Source organism: Sciurus vulgaris (assembly GCF_902686455.1).
Source record: "Sciurus vulgaris genome assembly, chromosome: Y".
In the NCBI taxonomy this organism is placed as follows: Eukaryota; Metazoa; Chordata; class Mammalia; order Rodentia; family Sciuridae; genus Sciurus; species Sciurus vulgaris.
In genome coordinates this window covers 329,978-349,015 of record NC_136481.1, presented here as the reverse complement: position 1 = coordinate 349,015, position 19,038 = coordinate 329,978, and the positions used below count along the sequence as shown (strand labels likewise).

The following is a 19,038-nucleotide window of genomic DNA, read 5'->3' as shown; positions in this document are numbered from 1 at the left end:
TATAGAAAGAAATGGGGAGGGGCATTCTTCTGATTCTTTTTCTTAATTAGACCGCACTTTGGACTTCTTTGTCCATCTCTGCTGTGTCCACGTTTAGTCTGAATTCTGCTAATCCAGGTAGACAGAATCCCCATGCTTGGCATCTGAATAAGTACTATATACTTTACCTTTGATGCCTAAAAACCCTGTCAAGAGACTTGTCAGGCCATTTCAGCAACAATTCACCACTCTTGTAGGAATTTTCTATTCACAGACTCTGTGCAGTTAACTTGTTCTTGTACTCAGAATTGGACTTCCCCCTTTGTGATATAGCCCTTTTTTTTTTTTACAAGATCACGGGTTAAGTGGTTTACCAAGTTTATCTGACTTATAAATGACAAAGTCAAGTGTTCTGGTTGTACATCATGGGTTCATGAACATAGGACCAAAAGTCAGCATTGCCCCTCTGATGTGTTCTGGCAATTTGGAGCTACAAAAACTACACCTGCCTTCCACTGTTCTAGCATCCTATCTCTTCTGACTCCATCCTCATCCTCATCCTCCCATATACAGTATTCCCACTTGTCATAAGCAGCATCTTCCCCCAGAACCTCACTCATTAAATTAAATTTCATCTTAATAGAACCTTCCAGTCTTATTTGGTGACAACAGTCTCTTTTCTCAAACTTGTCCTCTTCTAAGAAAAATCTGGAAGGATCTAAACTTTCAGGAACATCTGATTAGAAGGAGTGTACAATTTGTTTTAGAAGGACCTTCATCTGTCCTCTGTGCTATAGTCAACAACAAAAATCAAGACAGGTGCCCATGTGACTAGGATATAGTCTGCTTAGCTTGCAGAGGTCCTGTGTTTCATGTCCAGCACACCTTAAGCTGGGACCCTGATCTGTGCACTTCCCAGAAGCAAAGCATCACTTGGAACTTTTCACATCCCTGGGGATTGAACCCAGAATACCTCCCAGGAAAGTGAAACAGCTGGGCAGCCACAGGCTGGAGGAACATGGAGCAGGAGGGCCTGGATGGCAATGTGCTTTCCATCCCACATCAGCAGGGAGTTCAAACTTTGTAACTCCAGTTTCCTTAAAGGGAGCATAGAGATGTATCTCTATGGTGTGGTTTGTTTTGTTGTGCTTGGGATTGAACCTAGGGCTTCCCATGCAAGGTAAGTACTTTGCCAGCTGAGCCACATGCCCAGCCCTCTAGCTTGTATTTTATGAACATGAAGATAAGCATTAAAGAATCCGATAATAGGGCTACGATTGTAACTCAGTGGTAGGCACTTTCCTAGCATGTGTTAACCACTAGTTTCGATTCTCGGATAGATAGATAGATAGATAGATAGATAGATAGATAGATAGATAGATAGATAGATAGATAGATAGATTCATTGACCTTTATACTGCAAAGTTATTTTTTTATCAAATTCTCAACTAAAGATAACCTGTAGACACTTAATAAATCCTTTTGATTATGTCTTAACACCTTTAGGTATGAGTGTGAAGAATCTTTTACAACTTTGAATATTGACATTAGAAATCACCAAAATCTTCTTGATTCTTTGGAACAGTATGTCAAAGGAGATTTATTAGAAGGTGCAAATGCATATCGCTGTGAAAAATGTGATAAAAAGGTAAGTGTATTCAGTTTTCAAAATAATTTTGCATTTCTAAAACTGGGAAATTTTAGAGTTGCTTGTCCTCAACCTCAATTTTTTTTTTTTTTTTACCTTTTTTTTTTTAGCTGTTAACGAACCTTTATTTTATTTTTTTAATTTATCTGTGGTGCCTCAAACATGCTACACAAGTTTTTACCACTGCTCTACCCTAGCCCTCAGCGTCAAAATGTGACAACTGCAGCATCTGTACTTAGGTATAATAATTCTTTTAAAACTGTGTCAGCAAAAGAATATTGAGGAAAATATCACTTTTTTTATGTAGTTTAATATAGATCCTTTCCATCTCTGCTCTGAAATAAATTACTCTTGAACTCAAGCATAAAGTTGATGCTAGAAAACCCTTCATATTCCAAGTTACCCTTCAATATCAGAAATTTTACCAGTTTCATCTAGTTGCAACAATTTCTTGCATTTATCAGCCAGATCAACCAGTTTTACCTTTGGAAACTGTGTAATAAATGATAACATGTTATTTTGGGAGGTTTTTTGGGGTTTGTTTTTCTTTTGTTTTGTTTTGTTTTCTATTTAGTTGTACATGATAGTAGAATGCATTTCAATTCATTGTACACAAATGGAGTACAGCTTTTCATTCCTCTGGTTGTACATGATAACATGTTTTTAAACATACTTTACAATAAATGACAGGTAAGTCTTTTTCTTGGCTCTCATGCCTTATCTCCAAGGTGCCTGTATTCTTTTAACCTTAGACACTAATTAGGTTGTATTCTATAAAACCATATTGCCTGCTATATCCACGATTCTGACACTTGGACAGTTCCTTCTTATTTTTTTTGCCATCCTTAATATGCATCTTTTTCTTTTTTTCTTTTTTCTTTTTTTTTTTTTTTTTTTTTTTTTTCCTCTTCTTTTTCTTGGTGTACTAGGGATTTAATCCAGAGGCACTTTATACTGAACTGTGTCCCCAGCCCTGTTTGGTTTTTATTTTGAGACAGGATCTCATTAAATTGCTGAGTGCCTGGAAGTTTGCTGAGCCTAGCCTCAAATTTGGGATCCTACCGTCTCAGCCAATTCACTGGGTTTAACCAGCATGTGCCACTGAACCTGGCTTAATCTGTGTCCTTTAAAGTAATGATACAAGTAGTACATTTTTCAAAGGCTAATAAGAATTAAAACTATTAATACCCAAATAGCTGTGTATTACATGACATATACCACCATAAGCCTTGGCTCTTTTCATTACTTTACAGCAGATGCTATTCATTATCATAAAATTATCATAAAAGTAATCATTAGAGGACAGTGGCAACGTAGAACCAGGTAGCCAAATGTATTTACTAACTTTTGCAATTTGTAAGAACTGAAAGACTATTTACATATTTATACTCACACAGGTAAAGGGGCCTGGACCAGGAGAGGCTTCTTCTGTGAAGAACAGGATGGACTGAGTTAGGGAAACCATTTGCTTAGGGAATTAGCACATCCTCAAAGGGTGAGCCATTCCATATAGGGCCACCTACTCTATGGGGTCTGGAACTGTCTCATGACTACCAGTTCCTGGGAGTCATACGTCTTTATCCCATAGTTCAGCCCATCTGATTCTGCTAGATATGGTGGCTCCCCATAATAAACATTATTTAAAAATTATTCTGTAAAAACCCTGATTACATTCTTTATCATTTATTCAGCTATTTTTAAGCAAAGTTTTTAGTAATATTTTGTGTTATTTGGGTCATAAGAAAATGTGCATTTATTTTTATATTGTCTACTAATTGCAGGTTGATACAGTAAAACGCTTGCTAATCAAAAAATTGCCTCCTGTTCTTGCTATCCAACTGAAACGGTTTGACTATGATTGGGAGAGAGAATGTGCAATCAAATTCAATGATTATTTTGAATTTCCACGAGAACTAGATATGGATCCTTACACAGTAGCAGGTGTTGCAAAGCTGGAAGAAGATAATATAAACTCAGACAGTCAGTTGATTGAACAGAAGGAGCAGTCTGAAAGTGAGATTGCAAGAAACACAAAATATAGACTTGTAGGTGTGCTTGTACACAGCGGTCAAGCAAGTGGTGGCCATTATTATTCTTATATCATTCAAAGGAATGGCAAAAATGGTGAGAGAGATCACTGGTATAAATTTGATGATGGAGATGTGACAGAATGTAAAATGGATGATGATGAAGAAATGAAAAATCAGTGTTTTGGTGGAGAATATATGGGAGAAGTATTTGATCATATGATGAAGCGTATGTCATACAGGCGGCAGAAACGGTGGTGGAATGCTTACATACTTTTTTATGAGCGACTGGACACAGTTGATGAAGATGATAAAATGATAAGATATATCTCAGAGTTAACTGTCACAAGATCCCATCAGATTGTTATGTCACCAGCTATTGAGAGAAGCGTATGGAAACAAAATGTCCAGTTCATGCATAACCGGATGCAGTATAGTTTAGAATATTTTCAGTTTGTAAAAAAACTGCTTACCTGTAATGCTATTTACTTAAATCCTGCTCCAGGTAAGTTTCTTGAAATCAGCTTCTTATTAAAAAATAATTTTAACTCATTTTTAGAATTTCTTATCAGACATCAACCTGTTTAAATATTTTCTTCAGTTTTGTTCTCTCTCCTTTTTCCCCCCTCATATACCTATTGATCTTAATTTATTTGAACATGTCAGCATTTTCCGTTCTAGCTGTTTTAAAATAAAAACCTTAAAATACCTTACCTTTGAAAAGTGAGACTTCATGTTGGAAAAAAAAATAGTACTTTTGTTCACTGAAACAATTATTTTGACTCTGGTTTAAAAACATGTTTTAGTGAGGTATTAAAAGAATCACTAAGCATTACTCCTGGAACCTGAAAATAAAATGTATTTAATTGCATATGCCCTGTTTATTTAAAGGACAAGATCACTTGTTGCCTGAAGCCGAAGAGATAACTATGATTAGCATTCAGCTTGCTGCTAGATTCCTCTTCACCACTGGATTTCATACCAAGAAAATAGTTCGTGGCCCTGCTAGTGACTGGTACATGGTTTTGGATTTTATTCATATTGTACTTGAGTTCCTTTGTTATGCTGATTTATTTTTTTTCCTAACCATGAAACTATTGATTCAGATATAGTGATGCTGAAAAAAATCTTATTAAAAATACCTACTCTAAATATGACCTATATTATTGAAAATGTGGTTTCTTTTTGTTAATTTGTTTTAGATCTTTAGTATTGTTCATTGTGAAAATACTAAGCTTTATCTTTACTAGTAGAAGTCTTGGTTAGGATTAATAAGGTAAGTGTTTAAATGACTGTATTCTTCAGTTGTTGCTAATTTTTAACAGTATGTAGAGGAGATTATGTTATAGCTCCTGGATTTAACGACTCTTTTAGCAGTATTAATATTAAAAAATATTTGCAGAAGGCCAGGCACAGTGGCTCAGGGGAGACTGAGGCAGGAGTATTGAAAGTTTCAGAGCCATCCTTAGCATTGACATGATGCTAATCAATTCAGCGAGACCTTGTCTCTAAATAAAATACAAAATAGGGTTAAAAATGTGACTCAATGGTTGAGTGCCCCTGAATTCAATCCCCAGAACCCAGAGACTTCTGAATTTGTTTTATAACTGGATGGACCTATATAGTCATCTGGTTTTATCAGTGTTGTATTTATACTGTAACCAATCACAACCATTAATTGTAGAGAACATTTTTGATCATCTTTCTCTTTCCTTTAGCAACCAAACTAAGCATATTAATACATCTGTTTTAGGTATGATGCTTTGTGCATTCTCCTCCGTCACAGCAAGAATGTACGTTTTTGGTTTGCTCATAATGTTCTTTTTAATGTATCGAATCGTTTCTCTGAATACCTTCTGGAGTGCCCTAGTGCAGAAGTGAGGGGTGTGTTTGCAAAACTCATAGTATTTATTGCACATTTTTCCTTGGAAGATGGGTCTTCTCCTTCACCTTTTGCATCCCCCGGACCACCTTGTAGTCAGGTAACTGTGTAGCTTCTTTCTAGTAATTAAATACTTGAAAGCAGTTCTTTCTGCAAGTGTAAATCAGTACATGTATGTGCATTTCTATGACATATTTACCATGAAGAAATTATCTACACATAAATGTTATGATATTTTGGGTCCTAAAAATTATTTCATGATAATGAAATAGTGATTATTAGGCATTAATCCAAAATCAGAGAAATTTCTGATCAGTCACTTAGTTATTTAGCAAATCTTAAGATTCTGTATGCTTGATTTATGATAACAATTTGAACATTTTAAGTAACTTAAATATAAAAATTACAATATGCTTTTTTTATGGTTTCAACACTAAAAGGATCTATAATGAGTGACTTTACTGCAGTTCTTTTTCTCAGAGCAATTATATTTAATAATTTCCAGTATGAAACTTTTACCATACTTATGAATATGTCTCTTTTTATGAAGGAAAAAAAATTATATGCTGTTGTAAATATAAATAACTGATAGTTTATCATTCACAGACATGTGATAACTTAAGCTTGAGTGACCACTTACTAAAAGCAGTATTAAATCTCCTGAGAAGGGAAGTTTCAGAATATGGACGTCATTTACAACAATATTTCAATTTGTTTGTAATGTATGCCAATTTAGGTAAGAATTTTTCTTAACTTCCAATTTGTATTATATTTACATACTAAATGAAGAAAAGATTTTTATCAAATGATGAGATGGCATTTATCCTGAGTGTGGTGATATTCTTTATAAACTCACTGCAAGTTTTACATTTTAATTTTTTTTTAGTTTTCCATAGACCTTTATTTATTTATTTTCTATATGCAGTGCTGAAAATAGAATCTAGTGCTTCACACATGCTAGGCAAGCACTCTACCACTGAGCTACAACTTTAGCTGTGTATAACTTTTTAAATGGCATTTATCATTTCTATTAAAAAGTACCTCATGCACTTGACTCTTTTTCCTTTAACAGTATTTAAAGTCGGATTCTGTCTGATTCATGTTGATATCTCTTTATGCTGCTTTTTGAAAAATATTTGATTGCCCAGGCCACATCCCACACCAACTGAGAATTTAGAGATTTGATATCACTATTTTCTACAAGCATCCCAAATAGTTGTGCACTTGTCAAGTTTAGAATTCTTGAGGAAGTGAGCCAAGCACTTTGACTAATGTCTATTACCTTAGCAGCCCGTAGGCTAGAGCAGGAGAATCCCAAGTTGAAGGCCACCCTAGGCAACTTGGAAAGATCGTGTGTCCAAACAAAATTTGTGAAGGCCTAGGAGTGTCACATGGTGGTAAAGCTCCTCTGGGTTCACTCTTCAGTACTGGGGTGTTGGTACCTATCATACAATCAATCATGCATAAAGACTTTATCTTGATGTCTTTATTTTATATGTAAAATTACCCAGGGTAAGCACCGAAAAACTTTTATTTTGTATAGTTCTCATTTTAAATATTTCTTGTTCATAGGGCACACATCATTGGTCAATAGTAAAATCTAATTGTAGTTTCCCCTGCCAGAAATACTTTTATATCTTTATTTTAAGTGCATAGGGCCAAACACATTTTAGGATTTTGTGTCCTGGTTTGACAAAAGTGAAGGTAGCATATTTGTAGTATGTTGTATAACATTCCCCATAAGGTCTCAGACAGTACCCTGTGGTCAAATATATTAATATTTCTGTGATAAATAATGAATATCCACATTAACAGTAAGGATGGTATGTTCTTTAATAACCTATTTCAATTCAGATCTTATTTTATCAAAAAATGAATTACAGTGCCAATTCTATGAAAAAAATTCAAAAATTGGTAAACCCATATGGTAAATAGTTTGGAGGGTCCTCAAAAAATGTAACTCAATGTTAAAGCAAATTTCATTAATAGTACATATGAAAACAATACAGTTACCTCTATGGTCCAGTTAGCTATTAGTCCACCTGCCTACCAACTGTGATCCTGTAATCCTGCTGCTGTTTAGGTCCAAATAAAAAGAAATGAATGTATGAATGTGTCAAAAAGAATCTGCAAATGCCTTAAAGTACTATTCATATTGACAAAGACATAGAAGCAAACTAAGTCTGTCAGTGCACATTATGTACAGTGTAGTGCATAATCACAAATATGTAAACAGTGGAATGAAGCCTCTAAAAAGCAGAATAAAATCATCATTTGTAACGATATGGGTAAAAATTGAGAATATTGTGTTATATGAAACTAACCAGACCCAGAGACACAAGTCTCACATGATTTCAGTCAGATATAGACTTTTTTTTTCTTTTTTTTTTTTTTTACAGTCTGCATTTTGATTCATTATACACAAATGGAGTACATCATTTCATTTCTGTGGTTGTACACGATGTAGATTCAAACCATTCATGTAATCCTACATGTACATAGGGTATTGATGTCTGTCTCTCACTGTTAATTTAAAAATTGGAAAGGAAAGAAGAAAGAAAATATGGAGAAAATATATCAAGGAAAAGTAGTGTTATGAAGGGGGATATAAATATTTGAGAATTCTTCTTTAGCTTCAGGACAAGATTAAGATAAAAACTAAATGGACATTATATATTAGACAGTAAGAAGGGACTAGAGAGAGAGCTCAGTTGGTAGAGTGCTTGCCTCATAAGCACAAGGCCCTGGGTTCAATCCTCAGCACTGCCAAAAAAAAAGGAAGGAAGGAATGTGGAAACAACAAATATATAGGCATTTTCACTCCAAGCACTTAGCCTAGACAGGGATAAACAGACTGGTAATTACTAAAAGAATTGGTATGACTCTTTAAACTTAGTTTCTGGCTTTTCTTAGGCTAGACCATTCTAACCTCTCCTAGAAAGCGTACATTGTCCTGAGGACCATAATTGGAATGCCAGAGCTGTGATTATTTCACAGTAATAATATTTAATCTTAATAAACTAAATCAATGTATTTTCTGTTCTTTCTGCATTCTTCCTATATTGTCTGTATTCTAAATAGAATATAAGTTGTAGTCATAAAAATTAGAAACTGTGATAATTACCACAGCACTACACTATATATATCCTAATTGTTTTCTTACACTTTGCCTTTTTTTAATAGGAATTGCAGAAAAGACACAGCTTCTGAAATTGAATGTACCTGCCACCTTTATGCTTGTGTCTTTAGATGAAGGACCAGGTCCTCCAATCAAATACCAGTATGCTGAATTAGGCAAGTTATACTCAGTAGTATCTCAGCTGATACGCTGTTGCAGTGTTTCATCAAGAACCCAGTCTTCAATTAATGGTAAAGGACAATGTTCCATTCTTTATAGTAGTTTTTAAATAATGCTAGTTATGAATAGTTCTTGGTTGAAAATAAATCTGAAGATTAATTTTTTACATTTTTGCCTTTTATTATCTTGTAATATCTAGTCTTGAGAGTTTTTACTATGCTTAGGAGACTTAAAAATCAGATTTATTTCTTTAAAATAATAAATTTAGTATTTTAACTTTGTGAACAAGTCTGTTGGCTTTTCATTAATGTCATATTTTTTCTAGGTAATCCCCCCCTTCCCAATCCTTTTGGAGACCCTAATTTATCACAACCCATAATGCCAATTCAGCAGAATGTGGCAGATATTTTATTTATGAGAATAAGTTATGTGAAGAAAATTATTGAAGACTGCAGTAACTCAGAAGAGACCATCAGATTACTTCGGTTCTGCTCCTGGGAGAATCCTCAGTTCTCATCTACTGTCCTGAGTGAACTTCTCTGGCAGGTTAAAGAAGAATAAACTTTCATTTGTAATTTATTCATATTCTTTTAAGTATTTATATTTACTATATTTTACCTATTTTTAGGTTGCATATTCATATACATATGAACTTCGGCCATATTTGGATCTACTTTTGCAGATTTTACTGATTGAGGACTCCTGGCAGACTCACAGGTGGATACTCTTGCTACCAGCATAATTATCATCTCCCAAGTTCTAGAAATAATTGCAGCTGCCAGTTGTCAAATATATTTTTACTTTTTGGAGCTCATTTAATGTCTTTCAAATGGGTGTTGAACTCAGATCCTTGTTTCTGTTCAGCAAGTGCTATACCCCTGAAACAAGATCCCCAATCCTTCCTTTATTTTACCAAGATTTGAAACTGAGTTTTGTTAGATTGCTCAAACTGACCTTGAACTTGGAATCCTTCTGCCTTAGCCTGCTGAGTAGCTAGAATTACAGGCATGTACCCCTGTCCCAGCTTTATTGGTTTATTTTAATGCTTAGTGTCCTACTTAATACAATTTTTTTTCTTTTAAACAGATGAATTCATTTTAAGATGTGATTCTACAACATACATGTACAATCAGAAAAATGAGAAATTATACCCCATTTATGTATGATATATTAAAGTGCATAAATGCATTCTGCTGTCATGTAAACTAAAACATTTTTTAAAAATAAATCTACAATAAAGGCTTTGTTAGTAAGGAATAAGGCTAGAAATAATGTTTTATACATAAAATAAGGGGTGTTAGAGCTATGTCCTTGGCTCCTGCACCAGTCATTTGGTTCATACCACCCAGACAATCCACTTATTTCAATAGGCTCATGCCTTCAGATCAGAGGTCTGAAGTCTTTGCCTCCATATTCTTCCTACATTTTGCAAACTATGGTTCCTTTCCTGTGTATAGGACTGACTGGATTTAATAAATCATCAATTAAGAATGAATTAATGAGGGGACTGGAGTTGTGGCTCAGTGGTGGTACGCTTGCCTGGCATGTACAAGTCCCTGGGTTTAATACTTAGCACCACATATAAATAAATAAAAGGTCCATTGACAACTAAAAAATTTCTTTAATGAACAAAAAATTAAAATTAAAAAAATAAATAAAATTATATTAGCAAAATCCAGTTGCTATGACCCAAAAATATTAAAAGTTCAAACCTGTTGTTAGTTTTTCAGCACATATTTCAGTCACTAATTTCAAGTGGTATTTTAAAAATTAGTGTTTGAGAATTTGTTTTGCCAGGCACGGTAGCACATGCCTTCAATCCTAGAAACTAAGGAGACTAAGATAGGATCACAAGTTCAAGGCCATCCTGGGGAATTTGGTGAGATCCTAAGCAACTCTGTGAGACCGTATCTGAAAATCAAAAATGGAAAGGGCTGGGAACATAACTCAGTAGCACAATCTCCAATACCAAAAAATAATCAGTAAGTGAATGAATGAAGGAGTTGTTTTTTTTGTTTTTTGTTTTTTTGGTTTTTTTTTTGCGGTACTGGGGATTGAACTCGGCCTTGTGCTTGCGAGGCAAGCACTCTACCAGCTGAGCTACCTCCCCAGCCCTGGAGTTGGTTTAATGGGATCTAATTTTTACTTTTGGGGGGTTTTTCCACATTTTTTAATGATACATTATAGTTGTACATAATAGTCAGATTTGTTATTACATATTCATACAATATAAAAATTTGGCCAGTATCATTCCCCAGTATTTCCCTTTTCCCTTCCCTCCTTCCACTGCCTGGTCTCTTTCCTCAACTTGTCTCCCTTTGATTTTTCTTGGGATTGCCTGCCACATTTCTTTTGCTTTTTTCTCTTTCATTTTTGCATATGAGAGAAAATATATAGCCCTTGACCTTCTAAGTATGATCGTTTCACTTAACATAATGGTCTCAAGTATAATCTATTTTCTTGCAAATAACATGATTTCATTTTTCTTTAAAACGGAATCAAACTCCATATTTGTATATACCACATTTTCTTAATCCATTCATCTGTTGATGGACACATTGCCTGTTTCTGTAGTTTGGCTATGGTGACTCATGCTGCTATAGATGGGTGTGCATGTATCACTGGATAAGAAAACTGTAAAAATTCTTCAGGATAATACTTAGAAGTGATGTGTCGGAGTCACATGGTAGTTACATGGCTATTCTTTTGAGTAACCTCCATACTGATTTCCATAGTGGTGGTACTAATTTATAATCCTAGCGAAGTGTGAAAGTATTTCTTTTTCTCCACATCCTCTCCAGCATTTATTACGGTTTCATTCTGCTGTTGCAACTGACCTGTTGAGACATTTCTTCTTGGAACTGTATAGTATCTGGTCTAATTTCTACATCTTTGATCCATTTTTAGTTGATTTGTGTGCAGGTTAAAAGCACAGAGTATAGTCTTATTCTTCTACATGTGCGTAATCGATTTTCCCAGCATTTTTGTTTAAAAATCTGTCTTTTCTTTAATGTTTGATTTTGGAAATTTGTGAAGGATCTGATGACTATATCTGAGTGAGTTTGTGTCTGTCTGCTATTCTGTACCATGGGTCTATTTGTCTGTTTTTATGTTAGTATCATGCAGTTTTTTATTACTATATAGTTCTGTACTATAATTTGAAGTCAGCTATTGTGTTTCCTCCACAATTTTTTCAACTTAGAATTGTTTTGATTCTTCTGGGTCTTTTATTCTTCCAAATGAATTTTAGGGCTTTATTTTTTTCCCGTAGTTCTGTGAGGGATATAATTGATATTTTGATGCAGATTGCACTTGATCAGTATATTGGCGTTGGTAATATGGCCATTTTACCCATATTCTGCCAATCCATGAACGAGAGAGGTCCTTCCATCTTCTTGAGTCTCTCCTCCATCAATATTCTAAAAATTTTATTGGAGAGGTCTTTCATCTCTTTGGTTAGATTTGTTCCTAAATTTTGTGTTTGGGTTTGGTTCTGGGTTTTGACGGGTTTTGTTTTGGGAGTATAGGGGATTTTATGGGGTTTTGTTTTGTTTTGTTTTGTTCTGTTTGAAACTATTGTGAATGGGATGATTTCCTGATTTCTTTCTCAACAGAGTCATTGCTGGTATATAAGAAAGCTAATAATTTTTGTATGTTGATTTTGGAACTTACTACTTTTGATGATTCATTTATTAGCTGTGGCAGTCCGGTAGAGCTTTTTGGATATTCTGAATATAAGATACTATCATCTGTAAACTTACTGGGGTTTTTTGTTTTGTTTTTTGTTTGAATTTATCAGAACTTACCAGAATATATTATTTCCTACATGACTTCTAATATTTGCTTTAATCACATCCTAGCTTTCCATTTTACCCAAAGAAATGGTAGTAGTAAAATAAGAATACTGAACTAAGCCAGGCACAGTGATGCATGCCTTCAGTCCCAGCATTTTTGAAGGTTAAAGTAGAAGAATCCCAAGTTCAAGCCCAAGTTTAGCAACATAGTGAGACTCTGTCTCAAAATATAGGGACTGGAAATGTGGTTAAACACCTCTTGGTTCAATTCCCAATACCAAAAATTTAATAAGTAAATAAAATAAATGAAAACTAAATTATTGTGGAAAATAGTAAACTTTCATCTTCAACATTAGTAGAAAATGAGTGAAGTATTGCTTCAACTTTTATGCATAAAGAATATTTTATTTAGTTAACTATTCAAAGAGGTGTTACAAATCATATTCTATGTCAGTAAGACAAGCAAAGACAGTATTGATCAAAATTGCACATAAGGCTGCGGTTGTAGCTCAGTGGTAGCACGCTGTGCTGAGGCACTAGGTTTAATCCTCAGCACCGCATAAAAATAAATTAACAAAATGAAGGTATTGTGTACATCTACAACTAAAAACAAAATTTGTACATGAAAATATTTTCTGGGCGAGGTAGCTCATACCTGTGATCCTAGCTAGCAGCTACGGAGGCTGAGGCAGGAGGATTGCAAATTCAAGGCCAGCCTCAGCAACTTAGAGACACCCTAACCAACCCAGCGAGAACCTGTCTCTAATTAATGTACTAAAAAAGGACTGGAGATATGGCTCAGTGAAGTGCCCTTGGGTTCAATCCCAAGTACCAAAAAAGAAAGCAAGTATTTGACAAAAGTATTGAATATCACTTCATTAAAACCTAAAACCAAAAAATAAAATAGAATATATACTACAAGTATCTCAAGGAACCTGTTTCCAGTTTTGGGGATGTTTTGTGGTAGTAGGGATTTAACCCAGGTGAACTCTACCCCTAAACTGTATTTATAGCCTTTTTATTTTTTTGAGACAGGATCTAATTAAGTTATCAAGGCTGGGCTACAACCTGGAATCCTCCTGCCTCAACTAACCTGGAATTTTCCGGGCATGCTCCTCTGTGCCTGGTTTTAAAATGTGTTACTTTTTTGTATTAAAGAAATGATAAAACTTTCAGAATTTAAGTATCCAAACAAGACTGTGCATAGCTTAGCAAAAAAAGAAAATTTTTTTCTTTTACTGGCATATAATGATATAATGAAATAACTGATCATTAGTAAATGAAATTGTGATTACCAGTGGAAAAAGAATTTGATTTACCCATTATAATATATTCACGATTAGTTTTGTACCAAATTATTGCACTTTTTCAGTGTAGATCCTAATTTTACTTTCTGAAATATTGTCTTACAAAAATGAGCCAGCTAGAAGTCAGTTATTCTAAAGTATTCTTAAAGAAATGTTAATTCATAAAAATAGTAGACTTGTCCTTAATTCACTCAGTAATACATTTACATTTAGTATAACAAAGAGCTAGGAACTGTATTCAATTAGTAGTCCTGGGGAAAAAAAAGTGTAATATAACATATAATTTGCCTCCTGCTCCTTAAGTTAGAGTTGAACCAGATCCCCAACTTTGTAATTCTATAATGTTTGGCAAAACTATTTAATCACATTTTTCCTCCTCTGTTAAATGAAATTACATCAAAAACATGTGCTGAAGAGTGGTTAGAAAGCATCAAATTTTATTTTTATCTGATTCTTTATAGAATTCACAATGCACTTAAAGGAATTCCAGATGACCGTGATGGGCTGTTCGATACAATCCAGCGCTCTAAGAATCACTATCAAAAAAGAGCATATCAGTGTATAAAATGTATGGTAGCTCTCTTTAACAATTGTCCTGTTGCTTACCAAATTTTACAGGTAAGAATTCTTCTTTTTTTTGGTGTAAAGTGGTATGGGGGATTGAATTCAGAGCCACATCCCCAGCCCTATTTTGTACTTATTTAGAGACAGGGTCTCACAAAATTGCCAGCATCTCGCTTTAGCCTAGGCTGGCTTTGAACTCTCAATCCTCCTGCCTCAGCCCCCCAAGATGCTGTTAGTATAGGCATGTACCATGATGCCTAGCTAACAGTTCTTTTGTATAATTTTATATAATGATAAATCCACACTTTAAAAGATAATAATTATGAAAACTTGGGAATTGCCATTTTAAGTTGATTTTGAAAATTATTTTATTTTTTTACCAAGTTGAATTTTATTTTCTTTTGAAGGGTAATGGAGACCTTAAAAGAAAGTGGACCTGGGCAGTGGAATGGCTTGGAGATGAACTTGAAAGAAGACCATATACTGGCAATCCTCAGTTCACTTACAACAATTGGTCTCCACCAGTACAAAGCAATGAGACATCAAATGGTTATTTCTTAGAAAGGTCACATAGTGCTAGAATGACACTTACAAAAGCTTGTGAACTCTGTCCAGAAGAGGTAAAAAAAAAAAAAAAAAAAAAAAAGGGAAATAGAATGGAAGAAAAATGTTGTTTACAGTATAGTATTTATGTATTAATGAATGGTAATTATGGTTTTGTTTGCTGTAATGGTTAGCATTGATTTTTTTATTTATTCTTGATAATATCTGGAAGAATTCACATTTTTTTCTCGTGTAAGTTATTATATCATGGGCACACTGATGCATACGTGTAATCCCAGTGACTGGGGAGGCTGAGGCAGGAAGATGGCAAGTTCAAGACTAGTCTCAGCAACTTAGCAAGACCCAGTCTCAGAAAATTTAAAAAAGGGCTGGGGATGTGGCTCAGTGGTTAAGCACTCCTGGGCTCAATCCCCAATTCCCCCAAAAAATAATATTTTTTTTATATATATATATAGTATGTATACATATATATATATACATAAATATATACTCACATATAAATTACCTATATATCTTTATAGATATATATTATCTACATATCCAGTAAACAAAACAGTGCTAAATACAGTGCATATTTTGTTTCTGTTTTTTGGTTTTTTTGTTTTTGCTTTGTTTTAGGTGACACAATACCTTTATATTATTTATTCATTTATTTATTTTGTGTGGTGCTGAGGATTGAACCTAGAGCCTCACATGTGTTAGGCAAGCACTCTACCACTAAGCCACAACCCCAGCCTGTTTTTATGCTTTTTTAGTTTTAAGTCCTTGAGTGAAGGATATTAAAAATATATTTGAAGTTACTTTCATAATCAAATTCTTAATCTCTTTTAAATATTTAAAATTAGTACCCAGATGACCAAGATGCCCCAGATGAACATGAGTCGTCTCCACCAGAAGATGTAACATTGTATCCTCATTCACCTGGGTCTCAGTATCAACAGGTAAAATGAAATTTTCTGTCCCCAAACCAGTTTTTATTTTTTATACAGAGTGTTCTGCTTTTTTCTTAAGTATTGGTGAGAGCTCTGACTGGGAATTTGTAATTTAACTATTAACAACTTTACCAAGATGGTCAGAATAGCAGAAGTGTGGTCAAATTATAGCATGTTTCATCTTACCTCCTATATTTCCCTTATTAACTAGGTATACAGAACCTTATGTTGATAGCAGTAGTTAATAAAATTATGTGACATCTTATATCAATAAAAAATAATAAACTGGGCTCAATCCCCAGTTTGCTATACCATTTAGCATGGCTTCATACCAGGTTGTGATGCCATTGGAGACAAAATTCCCTGAAATTTTTTCTTGAAAAGGAGAATTGGGGAAGAACATTTTAGAAAGATTTTCCTAACATTAAGCTACAGATGTGACTACATTAAAGTTCTTTAAAGGCAGTGGCTAGTAAATTTAATGGATATTATAATAAAAGGCATTTGGTAAGATCAGAGATTGCTGGGTCCCACAACCCAAAATTTCTTGTTTGGTAGAATAATGGTAGATAGCAGGGATTTTCATTTTTAACAAATTTCCAAACAATGCAGCAGATCCAAGGACCACACTTAGACAACCATTCCTTTTAGCATAACAGGTGGTAATAGAAGAGTCTTGTACACTGTTTCTGGGAAGGTAGAATCAAATATTATGACAGGGTTACAGATTTATATGCATGCATTTTCTCACATGGTACTTAGGTTCTTTACAATATATGGATCCATTTATAAGATATATTTTACAACTACTTCGTGAGAATTTTTTTTTTAAATTAAGAATATAATTCTAAGACAATTTTAGCCTATTATTAACATTTTAATTGTAATATGTGAAAGTTTGACATCAGGTCTCTTTTACTCTCTTAGAATAATGTACATGGACAACCATATACAGGACCAGCAGCTCATCACTTGAACAACCCTCAGAAAAGTGGCCGCATACAAGAAAATTATGAAGGCAGTGAAGAAGTATCCTCACCTCAAACAAAGGATCAGTGATTTGCAGCTAATTTACTGACTCCTTTAATATCATGCACTCCAGGCTTACTGACCAAATTTTTCTGTGCCTGATTAAATATTTAAAATTAGAAAAACTGTTTCAAAGTACCATGACATTGAGATTCTATTCACTGTCTCATTTGTAGAAATTTGCTGACAGATGTAAGAACCTACAACAGAACATGTATAGTGTTTTGTAATATATGACTGATTCTAATATGTAAATGGAAAAGATGTATATAGTATATCAGTATTAGTCATTAAGCAAGAAACTTTTTTGATGAAGAGTCAGAAATATACAAAAATACTTAAGTTCCTTTTATTGTTATGTATACTGCATTCTGCAATCAGTTTTTCCTACTTCCTCGAATTAAATCAGTTCTTTACGAAAAAAGATGGGGAGGGTAAGAGAGCCTGTTCATATCAATCATACCAATAATTTCCTGTTAGTTCTTTATTACTGGAATGTAAGACTGGTAGGTGACCTTCCAGTTGAAATGAAAAATTGTTTCCAGAATTTTTCATTACCTTTTTTATTCTGGTATTAGGCTAATTATTTTAAACTATAGTTTGCTATATACCATTTAGCATGGCTTCATACCAGGTTGTGATGCCATTGGAGACAAAAATCCCTGAATGACAGCATTTGTCCCAAAATCACTTCTATTGAAACTTTTATTTCTCATACATAGAATAAATATAAAACAGGAAGAAAGGGGACAAACAAGCAGTTTTTAGCTACACATATTAATGTTCTTTACATTTAATGTTTGATGTTGCATTTCTTGGTCAAATAAATAACAGTATTAATAATAGGAACTATAAAATTTGAAAACAGGCAAATTTTTTATGCTGGAATATATGGAACATAATAGAAGCCCGTATTTTATACATTTTATTTTGGTTTTGGTAGAATTTATTAAGCCATGCTTCTAAAATTTGTTTCTGCTGGATCCTAGTTATCTCTACATCATCAGAATCCACAGTACTATGAAGTACCATCATAACAAAATGCCTGGCTGATTTTCAGTCAATCTCAATTTTTACTTCAAAGCAAGATGGGCCTAATTCTTTTTCCATTCCAAAATTCTTGTTAGATATGGGGTTTAATTAAGACATAAAATTTTTAGTTAAAACAATTCTAAGGTACCATTTTAGAGTAAACTTTTGTTTAGAAGTTCCAGCAAACTCTTAAATGTTATATTTAAAAGAGAATTGCTAGCTTTTGAATGTATGTAATATTTTGGAAGCTATCTAAAAACCAAATATTCCTTCAAACAGACAACAGCTCATCCTTAACTGTTTAAGTATTTTGCTGTTTTGTTTTATAGAAATTATTTTGCTGAATTCCCAAATAGAATTTAAAATTTTTCTGCTGTGGTGTGTTTTTGTTCCTTGTTACCAAGTTTTTCTTAAAGCCTGCACATTAAAATTAATTTTTGACATTATATGCCTTGGCATAACATTAAGTATTTCAGACACATGGAGTTTTTATCCATATAAAGATTTGTTTCTTGACCCATTAGTCAGGATTTGGAAAAAGAAATATTAATACTCTTTAAATTTCCTAATATAACCAATCTTGAACTCTTGGCACATTTTTATGTAGCTGATTCTTATTATGAGTAATTGTGTTTATAAAGTCACCATTAAGACCAGATTAATGAGTTTATGAAGCATTTTATACAATACTTCAAATGCCCATTTTCTGTTATTCTGTAGCTATATAACATACAATATCTCTGCCTATTTATTAGACAGAACATGTTGAACAATAGTTTATTTCTTAGTCTACAGAAAGATAAGCATTGATTCAGAGGTACACCATTTTTTATTCCAGTCTTCTAACAGTATTTTGAGCTTTAGGATCTTCCACAAAGTTTACAGACCTTGAAAGTTGCTTTATATCTTGAAAGAATTACTGACATTTGTTCATTGTGATTCAGTTATGCTTCCCATCTGTCTAATCATTAGCAGCCTTTAT

General features: G+C 33.7%; 1 protein-coding gene across 13 annotated transcripts in view; it reads left to right on the top strand.

Annotated features, from left to right (window-relative positions):
- The window catches only part of LOC306652045 (ubiquitin carboxyl-terminal hydrolase 9X-like), a 134,702-nt gene extending 116,275 nt beyond the window's left edge, over positions 1 to 18,427 (top strand). For 12 of the 13 annotated variants that reach the window (XM_079125100.1, XM_079125105.1, XM_079125103.1 and 9 more), the window contains 12 exons: positions 1,486 to 1,627; positions 3,409 to 4,159; positions 4,546 to 4,669; positions 5,408 to 5,636; positions 6,143 to 6,272; positions 8,720 to 8,905; positions 9,160 to 9,380; positions 9,463 to 9,551; positions 14,397 to 14,553; positions 14,907 to 15,119; positions 15,909 to 16,004; positions 16,923 to 18,427. In XM_079125100.1, coding sequence (XP_078981226.1) covers positions 1,486 to 1,627; positions 3,409 to 4,159; positions 4,546 to 4,669; positions 5,408 to 5,636; positions 6,143 to 6,272; positions 8,720 to 8,905; positions 9,160 to 9,380; positions 9,463 to 9,551; positions 14,397 to 14,553; positions 14,907 to 15,119; positions 15,909 to 16,004; positions 16,923 to 17,054 — 2,470 coding nt within the window. In that variant the 3' untranslated portion in view covers positions 17,055 to 18,427. Of the gene's footprint in view, positions 1 to 1,485; positions 1,628 to 3,408; positions 4,160 to 4,545; positions 4,670 to 5,407; positions 5,637 to 6,142; positions 6,273 to 8,719; positions 8,906 to 9,159; positions 9,381 to 9,462; positions 9,552 to 14,396; positions 14,554 to 14,906; positions 15,120 to 15,908; positions 16,005 to 16,922 lie in introns of those variants that run through there. The other variant, XM_079125099.1, reaches the window with a different exon arrangement.
- The last annotated feature ends 611 nt before the right edge of the window (positions 18,428 to 19,038 follow it).